Genomic DNA, 25497 nt, shown 5'->3' with positions numbered 1-25497 from the left:
AAGTAGCGTTTGTAATGGAGATAGCACATTTGTCAAGCTGTAACAGACTGAAAAGTGCAAATCGTCTCCAACCAAACTTTTACTTAACACGCAGTAACATGAGATTAGCAAAAGCAGCCCCAAGTGTTGTGCCAGTGGAATCGAACTTCCCCTGCCATTGTATGTGTTGTACGTCACCGCGTTTGAGAACGAGGAGATTTTGTCTTGACCATGTGTACGCAAAGCAAGCTTGTCGAGTTCCTCCACAAGCCTGACAAGGAACTGGTCGAGGAAAACGATGTGTCTTTTCCGACGAGTTCCTCGGTCGTGTGTACGAGGTCAAAGATCCAGTGGCCTGTGAAGAGAATGCATCTGCGCTTTTGATAACTGCTTCTGCTATCATTGCTAAAACATTTGGTACAAAGACTTTACTTGTTGAAGTTACAACAATTATTAAATGTCTCCAACTTGAATTCGTTTTTAAGATTTTTTTTTTTAGCTTCCGACATCCAAATCCCATTACAAAGCCACTCCTGTATGCATAGTAACAAAGTAATTGCAAACACATTTCTGTGTTACTGTTTTTCTGCGTATTAGTCTGTAAATACAGCTGTCTCTTAAGCTTTTTATTTTTCAAAAAGTTAATTGCAGTAGAGGCAAATGTAATTGCACCTACTGGCTGATGATCTGTCCCGCTTAATGTTCCACTTGGTATAACAGAGACTATTACAGAGTTATACTGTTCACAGCTGCAATAAAGTACATAAGGGTAATGTGCAATCATGTTTTTTAACAATATTTCCATTTTAGCCTTGGGTCTTTATTTTCTTAACAGATGTAAAATAAAGTCTGTATTGGGATTTTTCAGGTTATATATATATAATATATATATATATATATATACATATATATATATACATATAAATATAAATTAAATGGTAATATCATGTGACTGCAAGTAAATTCATTTAACAAAAATAAACAGTTTACATGCATTTATTAATACTTAAACGCTAAAACACTTCTTATACAAATCTAGCCTTACATAAATCTGAAGCTGCTCATTATACAATGTCATAGTTCCATCAAGTTGGACTAACCATTTATATTTAAAAAAATATTCACTACAGCAGACAGGTTATTCCCTTTTACCTGGTTTTACAATTCACATTTTGTAGTGTTGTGCCATAAAGAATGTACAATAATTGAGATTTTAATTGACAATGACAAGTATTACTGTCATACTAACCAAGGAGTGAATAGTGACGAAACAAGGGCCTTGTTAAAATCTGAACATGCTTTTTAATTTATCCAGCATTAAAACGGAGGTTCCGCCGTTTTTTTTTTCCAAAAGCCAGCAGCTATAAATACTGCAGCTGCTGACTTTTCAAAAATGAACACTTACCTGTCCAGCCGAGGATGAGCAATCGCTCGTCCCTCAGCTGCACCTGCCGCCATCCTCGGTTAGGGAATCGGGAAGTGAACCGTTGCGGCTTTACTGCCCGGTTCCCTACTGCGCATGCACGAGTATCGCGCCGCGCCGTCACTGGTCCCCACTCTCTCCTGGGAACAGTGTGTTTCCCAGAAGAAAGCAGGGGCTGCGGGTATACGTGTGTCTGCCGCAGTCTCAAATTTCCGTAAGTGGGTGCAAATACCTAGACAGGTACCTGCACCCCCTCCCCCCTGGAAGGTGCCAAATGTGACACCGGAGGGGGGGAGGGCTCCAAAGAGCGGAAGCTCCATTTTTGGGTGGAGCTCCGCTTTAATCCTAACTTTATAAAGGCCAAAAAAAACATTATCGTAAATGGAAATCTTAACTGAGTGACATTTGGTTTGCTAAAATACTGTGTATTATAAACAATCACCAACAACTAAAATAGTTCTTTTCACCTTTTATTAAATATTTTCGTAGGGCTACTAATCATCTAAAATGCTTTTCCCTTTATATATGCATGCATTCCAGAGAAGGCTGCATAGAATTTCCTGGGGTTTCCTGATGGTGACCATACCTGTATAGTGGGGGCTATTTACTAATAGCAAATAGGCTGTTCACTTTGAAAAATAGTTTGACCCAAAGCTAAGTAATTGTGGTAAAGTTTCACTTTGAAATGAATACCCAGTCATCTGCAAGAAAAAAAATTGCTTGCACATGATTGGATGATGGAAGTCAGCAGAGCTTCGCCTCATCCCCTAAGTTCTGAGGACCATTCCCCTTGCAAAGTGAGCATCCTATTTGCCTTTTAGTAAACCAAACCTGATGCCTATTGAAACAGCCACTTATAGGGATTGATTTACTTAAGTCAAAGACGCTGTTCACTTTGTAAGGGAATTTACCCCAAAACTTAGCGAATGAGGTAAAGCTCTGCTTACTTCCATCTTCCATTTATGTGCAAGCAAATTTTTTTTTTCTTGCACATGCTGTTATTTTTTCCTTAGATTTCATTAGGTGTTTTTTGCAAAGTAACACTTCACCACATGAAATAAGCGCTGGGGCAAATTCCCTTTTCAAGTGTAACTTCCTGTGCAAAGTAGATAGACTGTTTGCCTTCAGTAAGGCTGCGTTCCCGACCCTGGAACATGCTGATCTTTAGTACTTGTGCTGGGGTGTCATTAATTCTTAATGGCACACCCATGCATCAGCATCCATGTGTTTTCATGTGTGTAAAACTACATGGTGGCGTGTTTTAAAAAATGGGTCAGGGACTTCTTTCCCCACATTTCTCATGGGTACAGCAGCCCATTCCGATGAACGGGCTGCGCTCTCCATAATGTGGGTGGGCAAACACGCATGCACCTAGGCTAAAGCAACCCCATAGTCTCCACTCTAAATTTGTGTGACAGGATGACAAAGAAGAACAAGTGTTGTCACCCTATAACAGGAAATGACTAAACGAGGGCCTTTAAAGCAGGATAACTTGGTATTTTAATGAAAACTGCAGATTTAAATGTATTGAAACTTACTTTCAAGAATATAAGAGGTTTAACCACTTCAGCCCCGGAAGGATTTACCCCCTTCTTGACCAGAGCATTTTGTACTGCGTCGCTTTAGCTGAAAATGATGTCATGTGACGCTGTACCCAAACAAAATTGACGTCTTTTTTTCCCCCCTACAAATCGATCTTTCTTTTGATGGTATTTGATCACCTCTGCTGCGCTTTTTTTTTTTTTGCGCTATAAAAAGCGACAATTTTGAAAAAAAGCAATATTTTTTTCATTTTGCTATAACAAATATCCCCCAAATATCCCCCAAAAAGATATAAAAAAAAATGTCTTCCACAGTTTAGGCCGATATGTATTCTTCTACATATTTTTGGTAAAAAAAATTGCAATAAGTGTACAGTATATTGATTGGTTTGTGCAAAAGTTAGCTAGTTAGTGACAGAAAAGTAGGCCAACGGGGTCATGTTGAAACTCATTTGTGACTTATGTACTACTCTATACAATTAGGCTTATAACTCTTTAAAATAAATGTTAATAAAATGAATTATATAACAGATCTTTGAACTTTAACACTATTGCATGTCAAAAAGTAACCCCAACTTGACATCAGCAGGTCCTGATACATAGGTTTAATACTTTCATTGTAAAAATGTGTATACTGCAGAAGGCTTTCATTTTGCAAGATGTTGGATAAGATATTAACATTGCACTGATTTACGAAAAAAAATATCAAATACAAATATTTTCTATAAATGCTGTTAAACTAAGAGATAGTTTTATGTTTGTCAACAGTGGGAAGAAAGGAAAGAAACATGGTCCAGTTCAAAAAAGGATGGTGGGCTCTTTAGAGCTGGTGAGTACAGCGTGTGATGTTTTTTTAAGGAAAAAAAATCTATTTGATTGTATGAATATATACGTATTTTGAAATGCCATGAGTTAAAAATAGTGTAGGGTCTAAAGATGATAGAAATGCTTGCCAATGCAAGTTTAAATCCTGGAACCTACAGTTATGCCCTGTACACACGATCGGGCTTTAGCCTGACCAAACTCACATCGGAATTCTGATGGAATTCCATCGGAGGAAAAGAGAACATGTTCTCTATGTAATCTCAGATGGAATTCATCTGAATTTCTCCGATGGGCATACACATGGTCGGAATATCCAATTGAAAAAGTCTGTCTGACTTTTTCCATCGGAAATTCCGATTGTGTGTACAAGGCCTTAGGCTCCATGTACATTGTTTTACAAAACGTTGCTTCTACAGGAGTTTTGTGTTGTGCCTGTAGAAGCTACTCAGTGTTATTCTATGTGTCCATCCACATTTGGATGATTACAGGCATATTTTGAACTCAACGTTTAGAGGTAGGAAAAAAAAAAACTTCTGGTTCGAGTTTCGAATTGGAGCTTACTGGCAGAAAAAAACTCTCCTAAACTCGTTTAAACTTTATACAAAAAAATGCACTATATGAACGTTTTTTTTCTCCCAAGTGAACAGATGTTTTTTTTTTAAGCTCAGTGTGCATGGAGCCTAAAGCCTCATACACACCATTGGGTTATCCGACGGGAATTGTGTGATGGCAGGCTGTTGGGAAATCTGACCGTTTTTACGCTCCATCGGACAATTGTAGGATAGCATGCTTTAAAATTGTCCGCCAACAATTGTGTGAGCAATGCTCACCATAACACAACATTAGCAGAAGTTGCCCAAAGGGTAGCACTAAAGAGCTGAAAAAACATGTAGTTTTGTGTTTGTTGGCCGACAATTCTTTGTCATTTTGTATGCAAGACAAGTTCCTGGCCAATGCCCTTCGGACAAAAGTCCTACACTGTGTCCGATGGAAATGCGATCGTGTGTATGAGGCTTAAGGGTGTATCCCAGAAGAAACAAACTTCCAATTCCCAGTAAGCCACCACAGTGAAGGCAAGATGGGGGCTTACCAGAATGTAATGACCCTCAATAAAAAGAAGTGAAACAAGGGCATTTGTAAGTGTTTGATGGTTCAACCAGACCTATGATTCATTCACTGTAATTACGGCAAGGCAGTGTAAAGGCCCGTACACACGATCCAATTTTATGACCATAATTGTCTGATTGACGTGTTGTGTCGGATAATCCGACCGTGTGTATGCTCCATCAGACAATTATTGACTGATATAATGACAACAGAAGTTGACGGTTCATGCTCACCAACTGTTGGGCAATAAATCTGTTACCTCGGTTTATCCGATCGTGTGCACGCAAGTCCGTCCAACTACAATCCAAAGTACAAACACGCATGCTCAGAACCAATGCTAAACATCAGACAAGAATAGCAGAAATTGCCCAAACTGTGGTGGTAAAGAGCTGAAAAACCACGTGGTTTGGTGAATGTTGGCTAAAAATGTTGTGCCGTGTGTATGCAGAGCAAGTTCACGGCTAACGTCCTTCGGACCAAAATCCACGGAAAAGTTGGATGGAAGTCGGATTGTGTGTACGAGGCTTAAGATGAAATGTTTCTCAACATATCTTGGACATAGAGGCTCCATGTACTGATGAAGTAATAAAAGGAAAAGAGCCCTCTCCATAGCGTGCATCACTTAAAACCAACAAGATTTAATAAAATAATTGCACTTACAAGATGTGTAGTATAGTACATTCATACAAATCAGGGCTAACTCAGGTCCTGAGGATTTGTTTTTTGTTTTTTTGGGGTTGTCACCAGAACAGTAATAGAGAGGAAAAATTCCAATAAGAGCGCTAGTTCTGGTTACCCTGGTGATAAACATGGATTCCCTCACGTTGGCGGTATTTCCTCTCACTTCCTGTTTTGGCTTTAGGACAGGAAGTGAAGAGAAATTTCTCCAATGGGACACAGATGGCAAAAACACTGACAGGTCTATAACCCCACTTATTTAACTACTTCAGACCCGGACCATTTGGCTGCCAAATGACCAGTTAATTTTTTGTGATTCGGCACTGCGTCGCTTTAACTGACAATTGCGCGGTCGTGCGACGTGGCTCACAAACAAATTTGACATCCTTCTTTTCCCACAAATAGAGCTTTCTTTTGGTGGTATTTGATCATCTCTGCGATTTTGTTAATTTTTTTCTCAGTTTAGGCCGATACGTATTCTTCTACATATTTTTGGTAAAAAAAAAATACAATAAGCGTATAGTGATTGGTTTGCGCAAAAGTTATAGCGTCTACAAAATAGGGGGGTAGTTTTATGGCATTTTTTTTTACTAGTAATGGCGGTGAGCTGCGACTTTATGGCAGACACATTGGACACTTTTGACACATTTTTGGGACCATTGTCATTTATACAGCGATCTATAAAAATGCACTGATTACTGTAAAAATTACACTGGCAGTGAAGGGGTTAACCACTAGGTGGCGCTGAAGGGGTTAAGTGTATCCTAGGGAGTGATTCTAACTGTTAGGGGGAGGAGCTACCCGTGACGCATCAGCGCTCACTGTTATCGATCACAGGGAACAGTAGATCCCTGACCTGTCACTAGGCAGAACAGGGAAATGCCTTGTTTACAAAGGCATCCCCCTGTTCTGCCTTTGTCGCCTGCAATCAAGGGCCGCTCGAACACTGAGTTCCTGGTACCCGTGGGCGCACTCACAAGGCACGTGGCGGGCGGCAAATTCAAAGGGACGTACAGGTACGTCCATTTGCCTGCCCTTGCCATTCTGCCAACGTATATTGGCGTGCGGCGGTCGGCAAGCGGTTAATGCAAAATGAGAACATTTTCATTTTGCATAGACCGTGCCTGGCTGTGTTGTCTGTCAGTACAATGTAAATCTCAGCTCTGCATGGACAGAATTTTTGGTAGAAAAAAAAAAAACTTTCCTATATGTATTTATCTCTGTTTTAAGCTGTTTTTCCTGAAGTACTGCTTTAAAATAACACGCATACAGAGAAAGGGCATTGTGTGTAAATGATATGTTTATGTTTCAGATTATGACATTACAGGAACTCATAATGATAAATAGCACATGACGGGATCACCTAAATTGAAATTGAAAATGTTATATTAATTGATTAGAAATACTGTATGAATGTTTCCTTGCAGCTTGTCTATGCTGATAAATGGGATATACTGCTGATGATCCTTGGATTAGCGAGTGCACTTGGCGCAGGCACTGGACTTCCCATCATGATCATAGTCTTTGGGGATATGACAGATTCTTTTGTTCAGAGCGGTATTAGCCAGAACCGTAAGCATCATACATGTTTTCATTTCACTTAAATATGTTTTTATGTATAACATACAACACTAGTAAAATAATAAAAATAGTACAAGGGCTAAAGGAGCCAATAAAAACCTGAGCTCCCAGCTCTACCCACCCACCATGACCTTCACAAAGAGATCTTGTTCTCTCTCTTTTTTATATATATATATATATATATATATATATATATATATATATATTATTGCTGCCTTATGAGTTTATGTAAAATCTCCATTAAAGTTGATGTTACCCCGATTTATTTTTTATTTTTGCTGTCACAATGTAGGGTACAGGCATACCCCACTTTTAAGTACACAACGGGACCAGAGCATGTATGTAAAACGAAAATGTACTTAAAGTGAAACAATACCCTTTTTCACTTCTAGGGTGTAGTGGGGGGTTGGGGACTGTAGTTTGGGTGTTAAGAGCTGTAGTTGAGGTCTCAGGGGCTGTATTGGGGGTGTCAGGGGCACACTGGAACAGGGTGGGCTATGCTCTCAGAGCTTCAGCTCCTTCTACTGCGGCTGCAAAATGTCTGTACAGTACTTGTAAGGCACTTTACATACACTCGCAGCTATGTCCTTACTCGCGAGTGTATGTAAAGTGAGTGTACTTAAAGCGGGGTATGCCTGTATACGATTTCATGCCATCTGTGCCCAGTCTTGGCACAAAGAGTTAATCCAGCTCTGAGCAATCCTCTTTTCTTTTTTCAGTGAAATAAACGGACAAACAGGAGAAAACTTTTGTCAGTTCTTCCCCCTTTTTGTGAATAATGACAGGTTATTTACATATCTCATGCACTAGCCTATGACAGGCATTATTTCTTAATTCCCACCCCCGCTTTTCTGAAGTCGTGTGGTTACTTTTCTGGATTTTGACTGGATGTTAGTGATCATAGCAGAATTTAGTGTAAGGAATACACAGGAGAAAATGCATGTTGGCAAGGGGAGTGTAGAGGAGGGCGGGGAGTCTACTGACATGACGACTCCACCCACTGAGCTCCAGATAACAGACCCAGCCACAGAATCTGCAGTTTTTTAGTTCTTATAACAGACAGGAGGGAAGACATTGGACAGATAAGGATACACGCAGGAGGCATCTATATCCTTATAGATCAGCACTATGGTAGTAGTTTAGAAAGGATGAGAGTGGGTTTACATCCACTTTAATAGCTGTAGATAATATTGGTTGCCTTTTGTATAGCTGCAATGTTTGGAAGCAGTTTAAATTTTTTTTTAAACTAAATCGACTCAACGCTTTTTAACAATTTAAAGATACAAGTGTATTGCAAATCTCATGTTGAGGCAGCATTCAATCTGTACTTTTTTATAAAAAAAAAATTAGTTAAATCTTTTGATTTTAATGTTAACTATTTTTTTATTTTCCTTTCCTATATCACCCCTATTTTTGGGTGATTCTGGAATTTGGTTTTGCTATGGTGAAATAAAAATAAAACAAAGGGGGGGAGAGTATGGGGAACATTATATGGAGAACATTTAAAACAGTTAAAAATCTTCTCTCAGTTACAGCGTTGAACATCACCCCCCCTCCACCTGGAGTATGCAATCAGAAGATCGTAGGCGGTGTTGATATAGAAGCAAAAATGACAACGTAAGAAAATGTTACAAAACGACAGATTTGAACTAACCTTTTTTGCAAACTGTGTGTAAGAGCAACTATAGACATGAAATGATGAACACCTAATCCACCTTTAGGTTTAGTATTTAATATTGTTCCCCTGTCTAGGAACTCCCTCTCTTCTAGACTGACGCCCACCCATCTAATATTTGCATAAAAGACAGCTTATTGTTACTATCAGGGTTGGGAATAGTACTGAAGCAGGGTGCAGTGATGTTTTCAGGAAGCTATGTACAGCACCTTGCCATCCCCTTCCACCAGCTATGACCTGTCTGCATGGCGTATAGAAGCACATTGACCCTGTGATGATGGCACAGCGGTTCTAAAATAAGATATAGACTGAAAATGGAAAGATTTTAGTTGAAAAGGTCATTGGCATATTGATACTGGAGGGCAGGAGAGGAAACCTACAAAAATATAAAATTTTAGCTTTAACCAATTGCTGACCGTCCTATAGCCGTTTTACTGCTACAGGACTGCAACTGTGCCATGGATCACGTATATATATACACACGTGATCCTGCACTTCCACCTGCAGGGGGTGTGCGTGCCATTGGCGGGCCGCTTCACCTGTGATTATTCACAGCAGAAGGCGATCTGCAGAAGCCATGCACTCGATGTCAGCCGTCACCCGCCGATCATCGGGCAGAGATTCAGAACGGAGCTCTGCATATGTAAACAAGACAGAGTTCTGTTCTGACAGGTGGGAAGGGATGAATTTTGTGTTCCTCTAGTTCCTCTAGTAAACGCAGAACACATAGTGTACACAAACACTGGCTAGGCACACCATTAACCCTTTGATCACCCTAGATATTTAACCTCTTCCCAGCCAGTGTCATTAGTACCGTGACAGTGCATATTTTTAGCACTTAAAATTGTAATAAGCTGCGCTGCATGAATCATCTACTATTCAAGTGAAATGATAGTAAATAGACAAATAGCTTCAAACACAAATCATGTGCACAAAACACCTGTGCAGACACAAACCGTGACCAATAATTATTGATATAATGTGATAAAACAATAGTCCATAAGAAATCCAAATTCCCATAAAGTTTCAAAGTGGATTTCTAAAGAGACAGTGCCAAACAAGTCCAAGGAAACCGTGCCAGAAAGCAGGATAGATGAAAACTCAACTCAAGTTGATCTCTGTTACTGAGATCACATGCGCGTGTGGCTAGCAGCCCTGCTTGGAATTTCCTAAGGACTCTTGTACGATGTTCTCATGTGTATTCCACCTTTAGGTTCTCAAACATGTCTCCCCATTGAGAATGACCCGAAAAGGAAAGATGCTGACATAGTGTAATACCGTCATATAAAATGTATTGTATATAAACAGATTGCACTCACATGTTGTAGAATATAAATGTGCGTGTAAAATTGCTGTAGCCGGCCGGCTCTCACTATCCGCCCGTCCTTCCGGATAGCAGCGAGGTATACTGTGGTGACGTCAGCACGCCGCTCCTCCCTACACCTTTTCGTCAAATCGCTGACTTCATTTTTTCACCTAATAGCACTTTATTATTCATTATATTCATTTATAATTTTTGCATTTTTATCACTATATCATTTATTATATTCACATGTTGTGACCTGCGCAGTATATCCCCACATATTTTTAGCACTGATCACTGGGAATGTCCACACAACAGTTGTCTTTTCTGCGCTTTTATTACCCAACAGGGTAAAAATGATTGAACAGTAGAAAGGTGAAGGGATAGCAAATAGGAGACAGTAGATCCAGGTATAACTGAATACGGGAAACAGTCCTGCTCCCAACAACACTTTACTTCACCACTCTAGCCGGAGTGGGTATAGCGCACCTGGACAGGCCTCTCTCACCAGCCTGGCAGCCAGAGTGTCACTCGAACTTAGGTTTAAGTCTATGCCACAGACCCTCCCATAAGATTGGAGACAATTATGGTCCGGAATCCTCTCTCAGTAGATTCAGCACCCGGATCTCCGTGCAAAAGTTTTGCAAAATCAGAAACTGACAGGCGACCATCATCCAGCCTGTCAGAACTCAGGTGGTCCCCCGATGAATGGAAAGGCCCCTCCTGGAACACCAGCCTTGTGCTTGGTATCCCTCGGACAGACTCCTCATCGGTCAGCCTCCTCCAATTGGACGGACAGCTCAGGACCCCCTACAGATTGGGGACCCAGTCGACTACTGGGCCCACAAAGTGGATCAATTGCTCCAGGCCAACTAGGTCCCGGAACCAGAAACACTGCTGCCCACGCACACCCCAGCCAGGAGGGCCATATGCAGGGGGTGTCGTGGAATGGCTGCCCCAATGGTAGGCGCCACACAAGGAAGAACCTCGAGGTAATGGTGTCTGCCCCCTTCATACCCCTCCCCAGCATGCACAGCGAGGCAATCAACCCCCGACTGGCTGCTAAGGATAGAGTTGGGACTAGAGGGACCCCAAGGACCCAGGAGACCAAGAAAAAGAAGGGGGCAAGAGGACTATATCGGTACTGTGTAAAGAGATAAACTCAAAGAGTAGAAAAAGTAAAAGATATATATCAATTTATTAACATGATATCAAAAAGAGACAAATATGGTCATAAAATACATCAAAACAATAATATCAAGCAATAGACATATTGCGAGACCAACCATACAGGTCACCGAGCTAAGATGGTCCCCAGATAGAGGATCATGGTGAAGAGGGAGGTCAAGCAACGCAGAGTCTCTGGCTGCTAAGGAGTGGCACTCAGAGCACTTGACCACACTGCTGCCACCTGCCGTCCGGGGGTGATGGGAGTCCCCGGACAAAAGGACAGCCCACAGCACAGCCAAGCTAGAGCAGAGACCCAAATTTAAACGATCAAACGAATTCAGAGCTAACTATTTCTCTGAATTCTTCCCCTAAATATAACATAGCACCGGCTGAAAGTAGCCAGGCGCTACATCAATATCATAATATTATAGGAGCACTAAGGGTCGTCGGTTTGTAGGACACTACTTGCATGGAGTTTGCATGTTCTCCTTATGATTGCATGGGTTTCCTCCCACACTCCAAAGACATGCTGGTAGGTTAATTGGATCTTATCTAAATTGGCCATAGTATGCTGAGAATGGGTATGCTTCTGAGATAGGGAGCTTAGATTGTAAACTACTTGAGAGCAGGGATTAATGTGAATACACAATAAAAGTAAAGTGTGGTGTAAATTGTCGGCACTATATAACTACTTGTAATAAATACAATAATATGTAATAAGTAATAAATAACATTTTCTATATCTGTTCAGGGCTTCAAAGAAACATTCCAAATAAGAGTGTGTATATATAGACTGTCGACTGCTGCATTTATTCGAAAATAACAACCTGTCTTCTGTAAAAAAAAAAACTTACTATTAAGGTTGAAAGGACACATATCTATAAAGTTGGCCATAGATGGATCAAAATTCGGCCCGTTAATCAGGGACCAGACAAATTTCAATCTATCTATGGTCGTTTCCGTTCGAGAGGAGTCAGTCTAAAGCCTCATACACACGGTCGGACTTCAAACAAACTTTTCAGTGGATTTTTGTTTGAAGGGCGTTTGACCGTGAACTTGGTATGCATACACAAGGCAGGACTTTTTCAGCAAACTTTCCCCAAATCACGTGGGTTTTCAGCTCTTTACCGCCACCCTTTGGTCAACATCTGCTATTGTTGGTTGATTTTAACATTGGTTCTGAGCAAACGTGTTTGTACTTTGGACAAAAGTCTGATGGACTTCTGCACACACGATAGGACTTTGCACCAAGGACTTTTGTTGCTGAAAACTTTGTCCGTTTGCAGAGCGAACTTTTGTACGGTGAAAACCGAAAAAAGTTTGTCCGATGGAGCGTACACGCGGTCAGATTTTTTTGAAAACCTGCTCATTTTGAAGTTTGTTGTCAAAAAGTCCGACCGTGTGTATGGGGCTTTATGATGGACTCCTTTCGACCCAAGACTGCTGGTAAATTTTCATTGGATCAGTGCTACAGCCGATTATCTGCAGCGCTGATCAGTGTATTTTGACAGTGGAGGAGTCCGCACTTCCAGAATACAATAGTGCAGCGGGGAAGATTCCTCCATCCATCCCACTCAGTCTGTTCAGTCATTTTTGGCCAGCTTAACAGTCTCAGAGATGTGAGAAAATTTAAGCATGCAGGCTAAGTGTGTGGCTTCCCATCCTCTTCTGCACATCCCTAGAGCTATAAACCATCAAAATGCTTCCCTAAAGACATACATCTTCAGCTGTGCAATAAAAAAAGAGGGATTCTGGCAGACATGAAGTCCAAAAACCTGGTTGAGGCCTACTACACACCTGCAGCAGCTCTTGTTTTTCCCCCTCTGCTATGGCCAAACAGTATTTTACAGTAAATACGCCAGGCAGTATCTAACAGGCAAAGCTAAAGCACTTATTGTAACAATCTTCTGTCTTTTAGTGATCATCAGTCTTTGTTGTTCAATACAATATTCTACTAATATTAAACCAATTCTAAGCCATGTATTGATTATATAGTATCCTAAAGCTTCTGTGATCTTTATTTTTCCTTTACAGATATGCATATTATTATGTTGCCATTGGCTGTGGTATGTTCGTACTTACCTTTTTTGAAATTTGGGCATTTGTAATATCAGCCGCAAGACAGTCTCATAGGATACGACAAAAGTTCTTCAAAGCTGTGCTTCATCAAGAAATGTCTTGGTTTGACACAACCCAGATTGGGACACTCAACACCAGATTGACTGAGTAAGAAGCTCTTATAAAAGCAGTGTGATCTATAGCAAGCTATACATACATTAAAGTCATAACATCTAACAGAGTATTTACTGGCCCTGAACCTCAGGAATTGGTACATGTAAACTTTAATGGGTGACATTTTGTTTTTCTAATGTACTGAGCATCATAAACAATTGCCATTTTTACAATAACATTTTTCAAATTTCCCATCCTTTTTGTATATCACATCAGCAATGTTAATCTCCTGCAGCCTATTCCTGGGTACAAATATAGACTACAGTGGCATTTTTCAGTGTTGGTTTCCTAATGGTGATAGAAGTGGACTGCTTGAGTTACTGTATTCTCCATTTGAGGGTCTCATTGGAGGGTCTGCCTGATCACAACTGGGAGATAGGAACAGAGCGTTGTCGCCCCAGAGCAGGAAGTGCCAACAAGGAACTTCATAGGAAGATTACTAGTTACAGTGCTTCGCAATACGAGCACTGTATTTCCGAATGCTCCGGAAGTGACGTTTTGTCGCCGCCATATTGCTACACCCCACACTCCTGCACAGTAATGATAGAGTGAGAAGGGGGCAAGCGGACATCTTGTTACACCCACCAGAGTTGTAGATTTCACAGTTATTTTCAATACAAAACGGAGCTTATATGCTTAAATACAGTATTTGGAAATCTGGATGAAAATCATAAAAAAAAACAAAAAAAAAAAACGCTTGAAGCTCAAAAAGGTGCATGAGCTTTTTCACCACATTTAGGGAAGTCCACTTAACCTCTTCCCGCCCGCACGTCAGGTTTTTACGGCCACAATGTGGCTCTGAATTGCCAGGAGGCCGTCTATACACGGCCTCCAGCCTCCAGGCCACTGGGGGGCGCCTGAGCGGCACCGGCAGCGCGCGCCCGCCGCATCAGTCAGGTGCCGATGCGTGTGCCTGGCGGCCGCAATGTCCGCCAGGCACCCGCGAACGGCAGTCACGGAGACAGGGACGTGGAGCTCTGTGTGTAAACACAGAGCTCCACGTCCTGTTAGGGAGAGGAGACTGATGGTGTGTCCCTTGTATATAGGGACAACCATCGGTCACCTCTCCCAGTCACCCCCCCACAGTAAGAATCACTAATTAGGGAATACATTAACCCCTTCCTCGCCCCCTAGTGTTAACCCCTTCCCTGCCAGTCGCACGACCGCGCAATTGTCATTTAAAGCGTGACAGTGCTGAAAACTGAAATTTCACCTGGGCAGGAAGGGGGTATATGTGGCCAGTAAGCAAGTGGTTAATAGGCTGTCCTATGCGTAAAGCAGGACATAGTTTGAGTGTAAAAGCTGTAAATGTACTTCTTTCAATTACAGTAGGTGTGATACCCTCCTCCCACCCCCCTCTTATTTTTCTCTTTCTCTCGCTGTCCCACTGCCTTACAATTTGTTGTCATAATGAAATGTACAGTGTTATATTTTTCCTTTCTGTTTTTTTAGCGATATTAACACTATACACGATGGACTCGGAGACAAAATTTCTATATTTATCCAATTCTTTTCAACTTTTCTAACTGGAATAATCATTGGATTTATATATGGCTGGAAACTGACACTGGTAATCATGTCAGTGAGCCCTCTGCTCGGTGTATCTGCAGCACTGTGGTCCAAAGTAAGTGAAACCATTTTGGTGCTTGCCATGATTGTTTAGCAGGTGCTCTGTGGGGATTTTGCCAATTTACATTCTGTCAAGTACCTGTGTATGTCAGGTTAAGGGGCATTTCTATTTTCTAATATCCACTTCAAGCAATGGTGTGGTGACCAATAGGCTTATATTGGATGTACAACCAATCATGCTTAACAACTGTCAGCCCCAGGCATTAATGGGTGTCCTACAAACATGCAAACCATTTCTATTGTCTGTAGGCATCTTTGGGAAATTGAGCAGAAGCATGTTGTTATATAATTTTGTTATATGACTGTCTAACACTGGGTGCTCCTTCTGCAACATTGCCCCATTCTAACGTTGGGATCTTGTTTTGCTGCATTGCCTGGTGCTATTTCTCCACACTAGGAGCTCCTTCTGCTATATTGCCTAAAGCCTCATACACACGATCAGTTTTCCTGACGGGAAAACTGTGAGGAGAGCTTTTGGCCGGGAATCCCGGCCGTGTGTATGCTCCTCGCAGTTTTTTCTATGGGAAAAACTGAGATGGAGCATACACATGGCTGGGATTCCCGGCCAAAGCTCTATTGCAGTTTTACTGTCAGGAAAACCTGCCGCGTGTACGGCAAAGACTGAACCAAGCAGGTTCTCGGCTTTCCCCTCGGGATTTCCAATGGGAACTTTTCCGTACGTGTGTACGAGGCATAATTCGGAAATCCCGTACGCGTGTACGAGGCATAATTCGGAAATCCCGTACGTGTGTACGAGGCATAATTCGGAAATTCCGTACGTGTGAACGAGGCATAATTCTGTCTGTCTAACACTGGGAGCTTTTTCTGTTGCATTGCCCAGTTCTGCTTGTCTAACCCACTTGTTTGTTGCACTGTCTAGAGCTGTCTAAAGCCCGTACACACAGGCTGAATGATGGGCGGCAGCGGCCGGTTCAATAGAAACCGCCTGTCATTCGGCTCGTATGTGCTGCAGTCGGTCTGACAGATGCCGGCCATTTTGTATCATGGGGTGCAAAACCATGCAGCCAAAAACGGCAACCACCTTAGTTTAAAGCTAAGATTTAAAGCAAGATGCTCATGGAAGGGATTTGCACAGCACAAATAAAACAGGAGTTACAATCACATTTACTAGCATACAGCATACAGCATACAAAAACTAATTACACCATCGAATAATTTGCTTTTAAAATAGTTTTTAGTTGCACACATTTACAGATATATAAGTGCAGTCCTAACTCAAATTTTTGAGAGTCTCCATGTTGGAGCATATTTAGCAATAGATAAATTAAGGGCAGGTATATGTCTAGAGATAGCACCATTGCTTCAGAAAGGTGCATGTCTAACAAAAAGGCAGCTAAGCACAAATATAGCAACCACACTAATTTATAACCAGCCTAAAGTAAAGTGCACATGGAAGGCACTGCACAGCACAAACACAACAACGTTTTTCCCAGCACACTTAACAGCTAGCCAACATAGAACCAAAATTGCATGGTGTAACAATTTGGGGTGGTTGCCATTTTTGTTTAGCTTGCTGACATTGGCGCAGGGACAAATTGTATGCCTTCAACTGCCATCATTCTTTGGTGGGCTTCTGGTGTGTCTTAGTACCTTTGGAAAGGAAAAGGCTGTTTATTAGACATGTGCATTTGTTTTTGTCCGAATGCATTTTCGTCCGAATTTCATGGTATTTTCGTTATCGTTTTAACAAACTAAAACGAATGCGCAGAATCCGATATCCGAAAGACCCGACATAAAAAAATCCTTTCTTTTCGCTTTTGTTGCTACAACAGTTCGATCTAGATAGGAGATTCGACATGACGCTGACAATAGCAATCTGTGTCTATCGAACCTGTGGTCATATGTGCCTAACCTTAACTCTATAAGTCCAAGATTATTCTACATAGAGAGAATTTTGACATTATAGAGACACTGTTGGGGTAGACCATTCGACATGAACGACGAAGATTTGACGAAGCAGAGAAAAACATACAAACGTTGAATCTGTCATTGAAGGCTTATGGTGTCTGTCAAAAGTTCTTCGAAGATTCGAAAAGCAGCTAAACTGTACGACGCCGCAATCGTACATTTTCAGTCAAATGCTCGGCCCATAGGCTATAGAAGAATTTGAATGTTAGTTGACTAGTAATAATAATTTATAAACATAATTATTACTAGTGTCATACAACATTAGAATTCTTCTATAGCTTGTAGGCGGAACATTCGACCGGAAATGTATGTTTGCGGCATCGTACAGTTTAGCTGCTCCGTCGAATCTCCTTAGAACATTCGACAGTGACCATAAGCCTTCAATTGGCAGATTCAAACTTATTTAATTTGGATTTTCGGACTAATGCATTTTATAACGAAACAAAATAAATAAAAACAAATTTGTTGAGTAACTAAATACATTTATTTTTCGGACGATAACTAAATTCCAAAACAAAATATTTCAGTGTGCACATGTCTACTGTTTATTTGGTTTTGCTGGACAGTTGAATTTCAAGACTGACTTTCCAGAAATACAAACCCTTTGCTAGGTACTGTATAATAGTTTGTTTGTGTGTAGATAATATCTGACTTTTCGTCAGATTCATAAGCTCCTGCAAAAACCTCCTTTGTAGAAAATGTTCTTTAGTCTTAAAGTGGTTGTTATCCACTCTAACCTGTATACACTATCAGCACTGCCTCCTATTGTAATATCCCCCTCTGTGTGTGATTTACACAAATAAATGCTGCAAATACCTAATTTCACAGCCGAGATTGCAATCACATGACTGGACAGCTTTCTCCTTTCCTCCTCTGAGAGATGCAGCAGGAGGGGCTGAGATTCCTCTGCTGATGTCAGTCTGGAGGGGAGGAGGAGTGGAAGAGAGAGCTGGTTGGTCATGTGATCACAATCTCGGTTCTTAAATTAGGTATTTACAACATTTATCTTTATAAATCATTCACAGAGGGGGACACTGCAATAGGAGGCAGCGTTGATGGTGTATACAGGTGTCTGGTCCCAGCAGCCACGATACACCGTGGTCAGTTTACAGAGGGGTGGGGAGAAACTGGCAGAATCAGACAGGTTTTTTAGGTGTTACAGGGGGCCAAATGATACAGGACAAAACTCATATGTCATATAACATGTCTTAAAGGAGCAGGATCCATTTTCTTTTTTTTGGGGGGGGTTAACAAACGCTTTAAGCTTCTATTATAAAATATATTGATTGACGTACTTTTAATCTGCTACAAAAAAAATTATGTATTTTCTTTTTATAGTTACTTGCTACCTTCACAATAAAAGAACTGGCATCTTATTCTCAAGCTGGAGCAGTAGCAGAGGAGGTCCTTACTGCAATCCGGACAGTTGTGGCTTTTAATGGGCAAGAAAAGGCTTTGACTAAGTGCGTACAATTTAGAAGTGCACTATTAGAACTCCTATTTCTATACTGACTATTTCTAAATTTGTTACAATATCACTGATGTATACTGTTGCATATAATAAATCAAAGCGTGGCTGTAATATTGACAGGAAAACTAAAGTAACACTCTTGCTGAATACCAGGAATCCTCAAGTGCCACATCCTACTTTTAGGGACTTTTCCAACTTTTGAAATCCCTTGCAGTGCATCAACATGCTTTATTTTACACATTCTAGTGTGTTGCATTAACCTCCCTGGCGGTATTCTCGAGTGTGGCTCAGGGGAAAGTTTTCAGTACCAAAAGCGGTAACCCCGAGCCACACTCGGGATCGCATCGCAGGATCCAGGCAAAGTTACTTACCTTGTCCCCAGGATCCTGCAATTTCTCCCTGCTGTGTGTGCGAGCCGTGTCCTCCACTCGATCTATCACAGTGCCGAGCTCCGTTCCCTGCACGCGGCGCGATGCATGGGTGCGGAGCCCGGCGCCAAATTAAAAAAATTTAAAACACATAAAACATACAGTACACTGTAATCTTACAGATTGCATTACTATATCAAATTATTCACATCCCCTTTGTCCCTAGTGGTCTGTCCAGTGTCCTGCATGCACTTTTATATTATAAATACTGTTCTTTCTGCCTGGAAACTGGAGATTGTCCATAGCAACCAAAAAGTGTCCCTTTACGTCAAAAGTGCTTTTAGACCAGCTAGAAAACAGCGATAATAAATTAGAATACAATGAAAGTAATGATAGCGGCAATTCTGCAACTGAGCACATTTCAGTGTTTTTGATTTGATTACATTATTGAATAATTTTTACTATTACAAAAATGTGACATAAACATACCGCCTGGAAGGTTAAAATAGTCCATTGATTTTAAATGAGCTGGCGACATACTGCAAAAAAAATATGCACTTGAACATTTTCTAGTATCACAGTGCACCACAATGTGTGGTATGTGTGTTGTGGTGCATGACATTGCTTTGTGGTAGCACGTACAGAAGGTGCATTGCAGTAATATCCATTTTAAAATAGTTTCCTCTCTCTCTCTCTCTTATGGGACAGGAAATGAGGAGAAATCTATCCAATTGAGACAAAAATATAAATAAAAATACCTTGGTCCCCAGGATCCTGCGAGTCCACTGTCAAGTTTTTTTTATTGCTTTGTAACAAATCCATCCACTTTTTAGTTGTTGTTGTTGGGACACCAGAAATTAGAGCCAACACTCAACTCATTGAACTTAGGGTTTTATTGAGGTTATTTTACAATGATGATGTGAAAGTGTGCAGAAAGACATAATAATTGTGTATTATGTATTTTTCTACAGAATTTCACATTGCAAAATGACTTTATTAAAACCTTGAGGTCAATGGTTTGAGTGCTGGCTCTTTCTACCTTTTTTAGGTTTTTATTGCTGTCTGTATTCCCTAAGGGTACATTTCTTCTCACTTCCTGTCACAGTTGCATCCAGTTGGGCTCATTTACTAAATCTGGAGAGTGCAACATCTGATGCAGCTATGCATAGAAGCCAATCTGTTCACAGGTTTTTTGTCAATGCTTGAAGTGTTACTAAACCCAGGACCCTGCATATATCTGGTCTCCCACAGTACAAAAAACATGGAAATGCAATTATTTTAGTAAATTTAAACTGCTAAATACCTTTTCACATCAGCAGTATATAGCAGTCTTGTGACTTCTATCAGTGTCCAGTCGAGCACTGGTTAAAGCTTGTAGGAGGAGTTTTTTTATTCTCCCCTGACTGTCCTACTAGGCTGCAGGACCCCTGTCACTCTGTCTAGACAGTGCTGATTGGCCCTGTGCTGATCACATGCACCCTCCCAAAAAAAAATAAAGCTCTTGAGCAATACACACAAAACAAGGCTCTATACTATGAGCAGATGGATTGGGGATAGTAAATAAAGGGGAGGATCAGAGAAGACAGAATCAAACAGCCTTTTTACACATTGTGAAAGGTTAACCACTTAGGTTCCCCAGTGAGTATAACAAGCAGGCGCTACTGTATATACAGACTGATTTTACTGTTGTGGGTTTAGTAACACTTTAATTGAACAAGCTGAATTTGGAAGCTGATAGGCTACAATACACAGCTGCACTAGGTTTTGCACTCTCCATTTTCAATAAATTAACCCCAGTGAGTCCAGGTACTAAAAATGAAAGGGATATCTCTCCAGTAGGGACATCAATAAAAACCTGACATAGATTCTTCTTTTTCCTTATACACTAAAACAAAATTAAGTAAATTTTGAAAGGTCAATTCACCTAAAAATGACATTTTAGTTTTATATGAAGTTCAGGATTCCAATTATTAAAAATTCTTGTTTCAAAACTTATATTAATAAACTCTTATTAACTAACAATCAATTCTCTCCTGCAGGTATGATGCCAACTTGCAAGAGGCAAAAAGAATTGGCATTAAAAAGTCTGTTACAACAAATGTATCCATGGGGCTTACTCAGTTTCTAATTTTCGGAGCTTACGCCCTAGCTTTCTGGTATGGAACCAAATTAACAGTAGATGAACCTGAAAACTACACCATTGGAACAGTGTTAATTGTAAGTTTGTTTACCTGTTTGCTACCATGAAAAATTAATCCAACCAAAATTGATATTCATAATTTTGAAAGATGTGGATTTGCTAAGTCTCCAAACAATGTATTACCTTTCAGGAACTCCTGTAATGCGATCTTTTGAATTGGCCCCATCTACCATGGTCTTTATCAAAGTGTCTCTACCTCCAAAGTCTCCATTTACATTTTTCTTTGACATAATAGAGAATACAGAAAGCAATGTGCTGCAAGTTTGGTTGCTTTTGTCCCATGGCCACCTTAGAAGGACATATCTCAAGAAAAACAAGAAAAGTCAGAGGTTCAAAGCAGGTCCGTGGCAATTGGTGGCGTGGTGTGTCAGTCTAACACACTGCATCTCCGATCTAGGTAAAGAGCCTCTGACCAAGGCCTTTTACCATGTGATCAGCTATGTCCAATCACAGCTGATCACAGTGTACACAGGAAAAGCCGTGTACTCGCGCTGACAGACATGAGTAGAGGAGAGCCAATTGGCTGCTCTCCTGACATGGGGGGGTCTGCACCGATTGATTATCAGTGCAGCCCCCTTGAGGATTCCCACCCATGGCCCACCAGAGATTCCCACCCATGGCCACCAGGGATGCCCACCTATGGCCAGCAAGGATGCCCACTCATGGCCACCAGGGATGCCCAGCCATGACCACCAGGTAAAGCCACTAGAGCCCATCTGGGATGGCAATCATTTCCCATTAGGGATGTGCCCCATAGTGATGCTTCCAGCACCTCTGATTAGTGCTGCCTATCAGTACCCATCAGTACCACTTATACGTGCCCTGCATTGCCACCTATCAGTGCCACCTATCAGTGCCGCTTATAAGTAGTGTTGAGCAGAATACGCCATATTCGATTTCGCGATATATCTCGAATATATAGTCCAATATTCGAGATATATTCGCTAAATTCGAATATTCGTGATATTTTATCGAAATGAAATGATTGCGAATTTTCGCTATTGCGAATGCGAAAATAATTGCGAAATTTCGATAACTGCGGTAGGAGCACTCTGATTGGCTCAGAATATTCGTGATATTTTACAATACAAAATAATTGCGAATATTCGGCAAATGCGGAAGGAGCACTCTGATTGGCTCAGAATATTCTTGATATTTTACAATACAAAATAATTGCGAATATTCGGCAAATGCGGAAGGAGCACTCTGATTGGCTCAGAATATTCGTGATATTTTACAATAGAAAATAAAAAGTGTTTTGCATTGGTGGTGATTCTTTACTCTATCCATCTGTCACAGCCGTTTGTCAATCAAACACCTTGAAGATTGAACACGTTCATGCTGCATGCTTTGGACTTTTTTTCACTTCACATATCAAAGACATTTTTATGAAAGATTATTTTTCTATTATTGGGACTATATTTCTTTATATATTTGTTTCACTGTGTATTTCACAAGTTATTTGCGCTTGCTTATTTTACTGTATAATTTGCCCACATGTCTTGTCACTAGACATATTTTTTATTCTTGTAGAGTGACTCCATTTTCTGTCTTGTATTAATTTATGTTGTATAACATTTTTGAGTTGCTGCTGTATTCTCCCCTTTTTTTAAGGTATGCGCAATTTTTTCCTTCTTACAAAAAAAAATAATATCAAACATACAAATATTCATAACAGAAACATACACAAAGCCCCTCCCTTTTGCATCAGAGACAATCAGAGTTCTCCTACCACAGTTATCGAAAATTCGCAATCATTTTCGCATTCGCATCAGCGAAAATTCGCAATTTTTTTTTTAATATTCGGCAACATAAAAGGATCGCCTCAGCTTAGCTACTCGGCCCAGGGTCTCTAATCATACCAGCAATGCTTTTAGACGTCGATAGGATGTGATCTGTTTTAAAAATAAAATTGAAAAAATGCGAATATTCGGAATAGCGAATATTCACCGCGAAATTCGAAATATATCGCGAATACTCGAATATGCCATATTCAAGCCGAATATTCGCAATACGAATATTCGTGAGCAACACTACTTATAAGTGCCCATTAGGGATGAGCTTTATGTTCAAGTCAAGCATGAGTTGGACTCAAACATTGGCTGTTCGCCGAATAGCAAACAATTTGGGGTGTTCGCGGCAAGTTCGAAAGCCGCCGAACACCCTTTAAAAGTCTATGGGAGAAATCAAAAGTGCTAATTTTAAAGGTTAATATGCAAGTTATTGTCATAAAAAGTGTTTGGGACATGTATCAATGCAAAAGTAATTTAAAACTACTCACGGCTATAATGAATTGTCGGGTCCCGGCAATACAGATAAAAGTCATTAAAAAAAACGTCATGAGTTCCCCCTTAGTCCATTACCAGGCACTAAATTTAAAAAAAATACGTGGGGGTCTCCCCAAATTTTATATCCGCCCTTCAGGTCTGGTATGGATATTAAGGGGAACCCCGTGCCAAAATAAAAAAAAATGGCGTGGGTTCCCCCCCAAAATCCATACCAGACCCTTATCTGAGCATGCAACCTGGCAGGCTGCAGAAAAAGAGGGGAGACAAGAGAGCGCCCCCCCTCCTGAACCGTACCAGGCCAGATGTTCGTGTCTCATAGACTTTAACGGTGTTCGCGTGCTCGAACACATTTTTTGCCTGTTTGCATGTTCTGCTGCGAACCAAACCAGGGGGTGTTCGGCTCATCCCTAGTGCCCATCAGTGCCACCTATTAGTGCTTATCAGTGCTGTATATCAGTGGCACCTATCAGTGCCCATCAGTGCTGCTTATCAGTGCCACCTATCAGTGCCTATCAGGGCTGCATATAAGTGCCACCTCATCAGTGCTAATCAGTACTGCCTCATCAGTGCCCATCAGTGCAGCCTCGTCAGTGCCCGTCAGTGAAGGAGCAAAAGAAAGATGAAAATTGGTCTGGGCAGGAAGGTGTATAAGTGCCATGTATTGAAGGGGTTAAATACAAAAAAACAAATGTTATTCATTCTTTTTTTAAAAGGCAACATAAAATTCCTAAAGCACTGTACCTGGTGGGGTTATAGACAATACAGCTCGGGGGGGGGGGGGTGGGGGGGGGGAAACTATACTTTAAGTGATTAGAGTGTGTTTTAAGTGCCCTATATCTTTTCCCTGATGACAATGGGACAAACAAACTGTAACCTGGGTGGTTTGGATCAATACTAATAGCTTTTGCACGTTTTTTTAATAGGGTTGCATATGCTATGTCCAAATTCAGTAGCTCTGTTCCTATGATCCGCTGTGCTGTTTTTACCACACGAGACTGGCACTTCTTATCCTCCGCGCTGCAACTGGCATACCACACTACAGCGCAGTGGAGAAGAATACTCTCAATGGTACAATGATAGAAATTGACCAGAAGCCTTAATCGCAATCCAGCCTGCTTCAGTCTCTGAAGGAAAAATAGTCTCTTTCCGAGCTTTCCTATTGGCCATAGGGTTGCCTGATCTAAAGGCCACATCTCTTGCTCTAAGCTAAGCCCTTACTTTACCATCCAACCAAGGCTTTTGGTTTGGGAATACCTTAATAGTTTTTGTAACCAGGAACATCTCCATACAAAAGAGAATATAAACTAGAACAGATGAAGCAAATTATTGCGCAAATTCCGTGCAAGATAAAAAGTTGCAATGACTTCCATTTTATTCCCTAGGGTGTCTGCTAAAAAAACATATATAATGTTTGGGGGTTCTGAGTAATTTTCTAGCAAAAGAATGATGATTTGTACATGTAGGAGAGAAGTGCCAGAATAGGCCCGGTAGAAAAAATTGCGATACATATTTTTTTTTAAGCCACTCTAGTTCGGTTTTCAGTGCCGGAAGCTGTGTGCAGGAGAGAACCAACAACAGCTGGGAAATGCCTGGGAAGTGATGTCACCCATAGAGTTACTATGAGGCTTCCGTTGTTGGCTGGACACATAAAATTTAGGATTTAGGATGAAATAATATGTAACAGGTTGTCAGAAAAAAATATACACAAAGAGCTTTAAATTGTTTTTTCTTTTTAACAGGTGTTTTTCTCTGTGCTCATTGGGACTTTTTCCCTTGGTCAAGCCGCACCAAATCTAGAGAGCATATCTAATGCACGTGGGGCTGCCTATGAAGTGTACAGCATCATTGATAAGGTAAGCTTCTACACACATTTGTAGCTGTTGCCCATGTTGCTAAGTGGTCATGTTTGTTGCTTGAAGGGTCTAGAGTCCTTAGTTTAAGGTGACCATTTTTTTTAAATGAAATCCGGGGACTTTCTTTTCTTTTACTAGTAATAGCTGCAATCAGCGACTCTCTGACCGTCGCTGCCGCCCGCCTCACAGCATGTCAAGTCCTACTCTCCGGGCCCCCGGCTACCACTGGGTGGGGAGCAGTGGCA

The 25497-nt window shown here is 40.9% G+C and overlaps 1 protein-coding gene across 4 annotated transcripts in view; it reads left to right on the top strand.

The window, feature by feature from the left end:
- Positions 1-25497, top strand: part of LOC120947133 (ATP-dependent translocase ABCB1-like) — a 95121-nt gene that overhangs the window by 20083 nt on the left and 49541 nt on the right. For 2 of the 4 annotated variants that reach the window (XM_040362155.1, XM_040362156.1), the window contains 8 exons: positions 3712-3772; positions 6981-7125; positions 8664-8751; positions 13317-13508; positions 14967-15138; positions 18411-18535; positions 20951-21128; positions 25139-25252. In XM_040362155.1, the coding sequence (XP_040218089.1) occupies positions 3712-3772; positions 6981-7125; positions 8664-8751; positions 13317-13508; positions 14967-15138; positions 18411-18535; positions 20951-21128; positions 25139-25252 (1075 nt within the window). Of the gene's footprint in view, positions 1-3693; positions 3773-6980; positions 7126-8663; positions 8752-13316; positions 13509-14966; positions 15139-18410; positions 18536-20950; positions 21129-25138; positions 25253-25497 lie in introns of all 4 variants that reach the window. The other 2 variants (XM_040362154.1, XM_040362157.1) reach the window with 1 other exon arrangement.

This window comes from Rana temporaria, chromosome 8 (assembly GCF_905171775.1).
Source record: "Rana temporaria chromosome 8, aRanTem1.1, whole genome shotgun sequence".
In the NCBI taxonomy this organism is placed as follows: Eukaryota; Metazoa; Chordata; class Amphibia; order Anura; family Ranidae; genus Rana; species Rana temporaria.
Note: the sequence above shows the minus strand (reverse complement) of the source record. Positions and strands in the feature narration are given on the sequence as shown.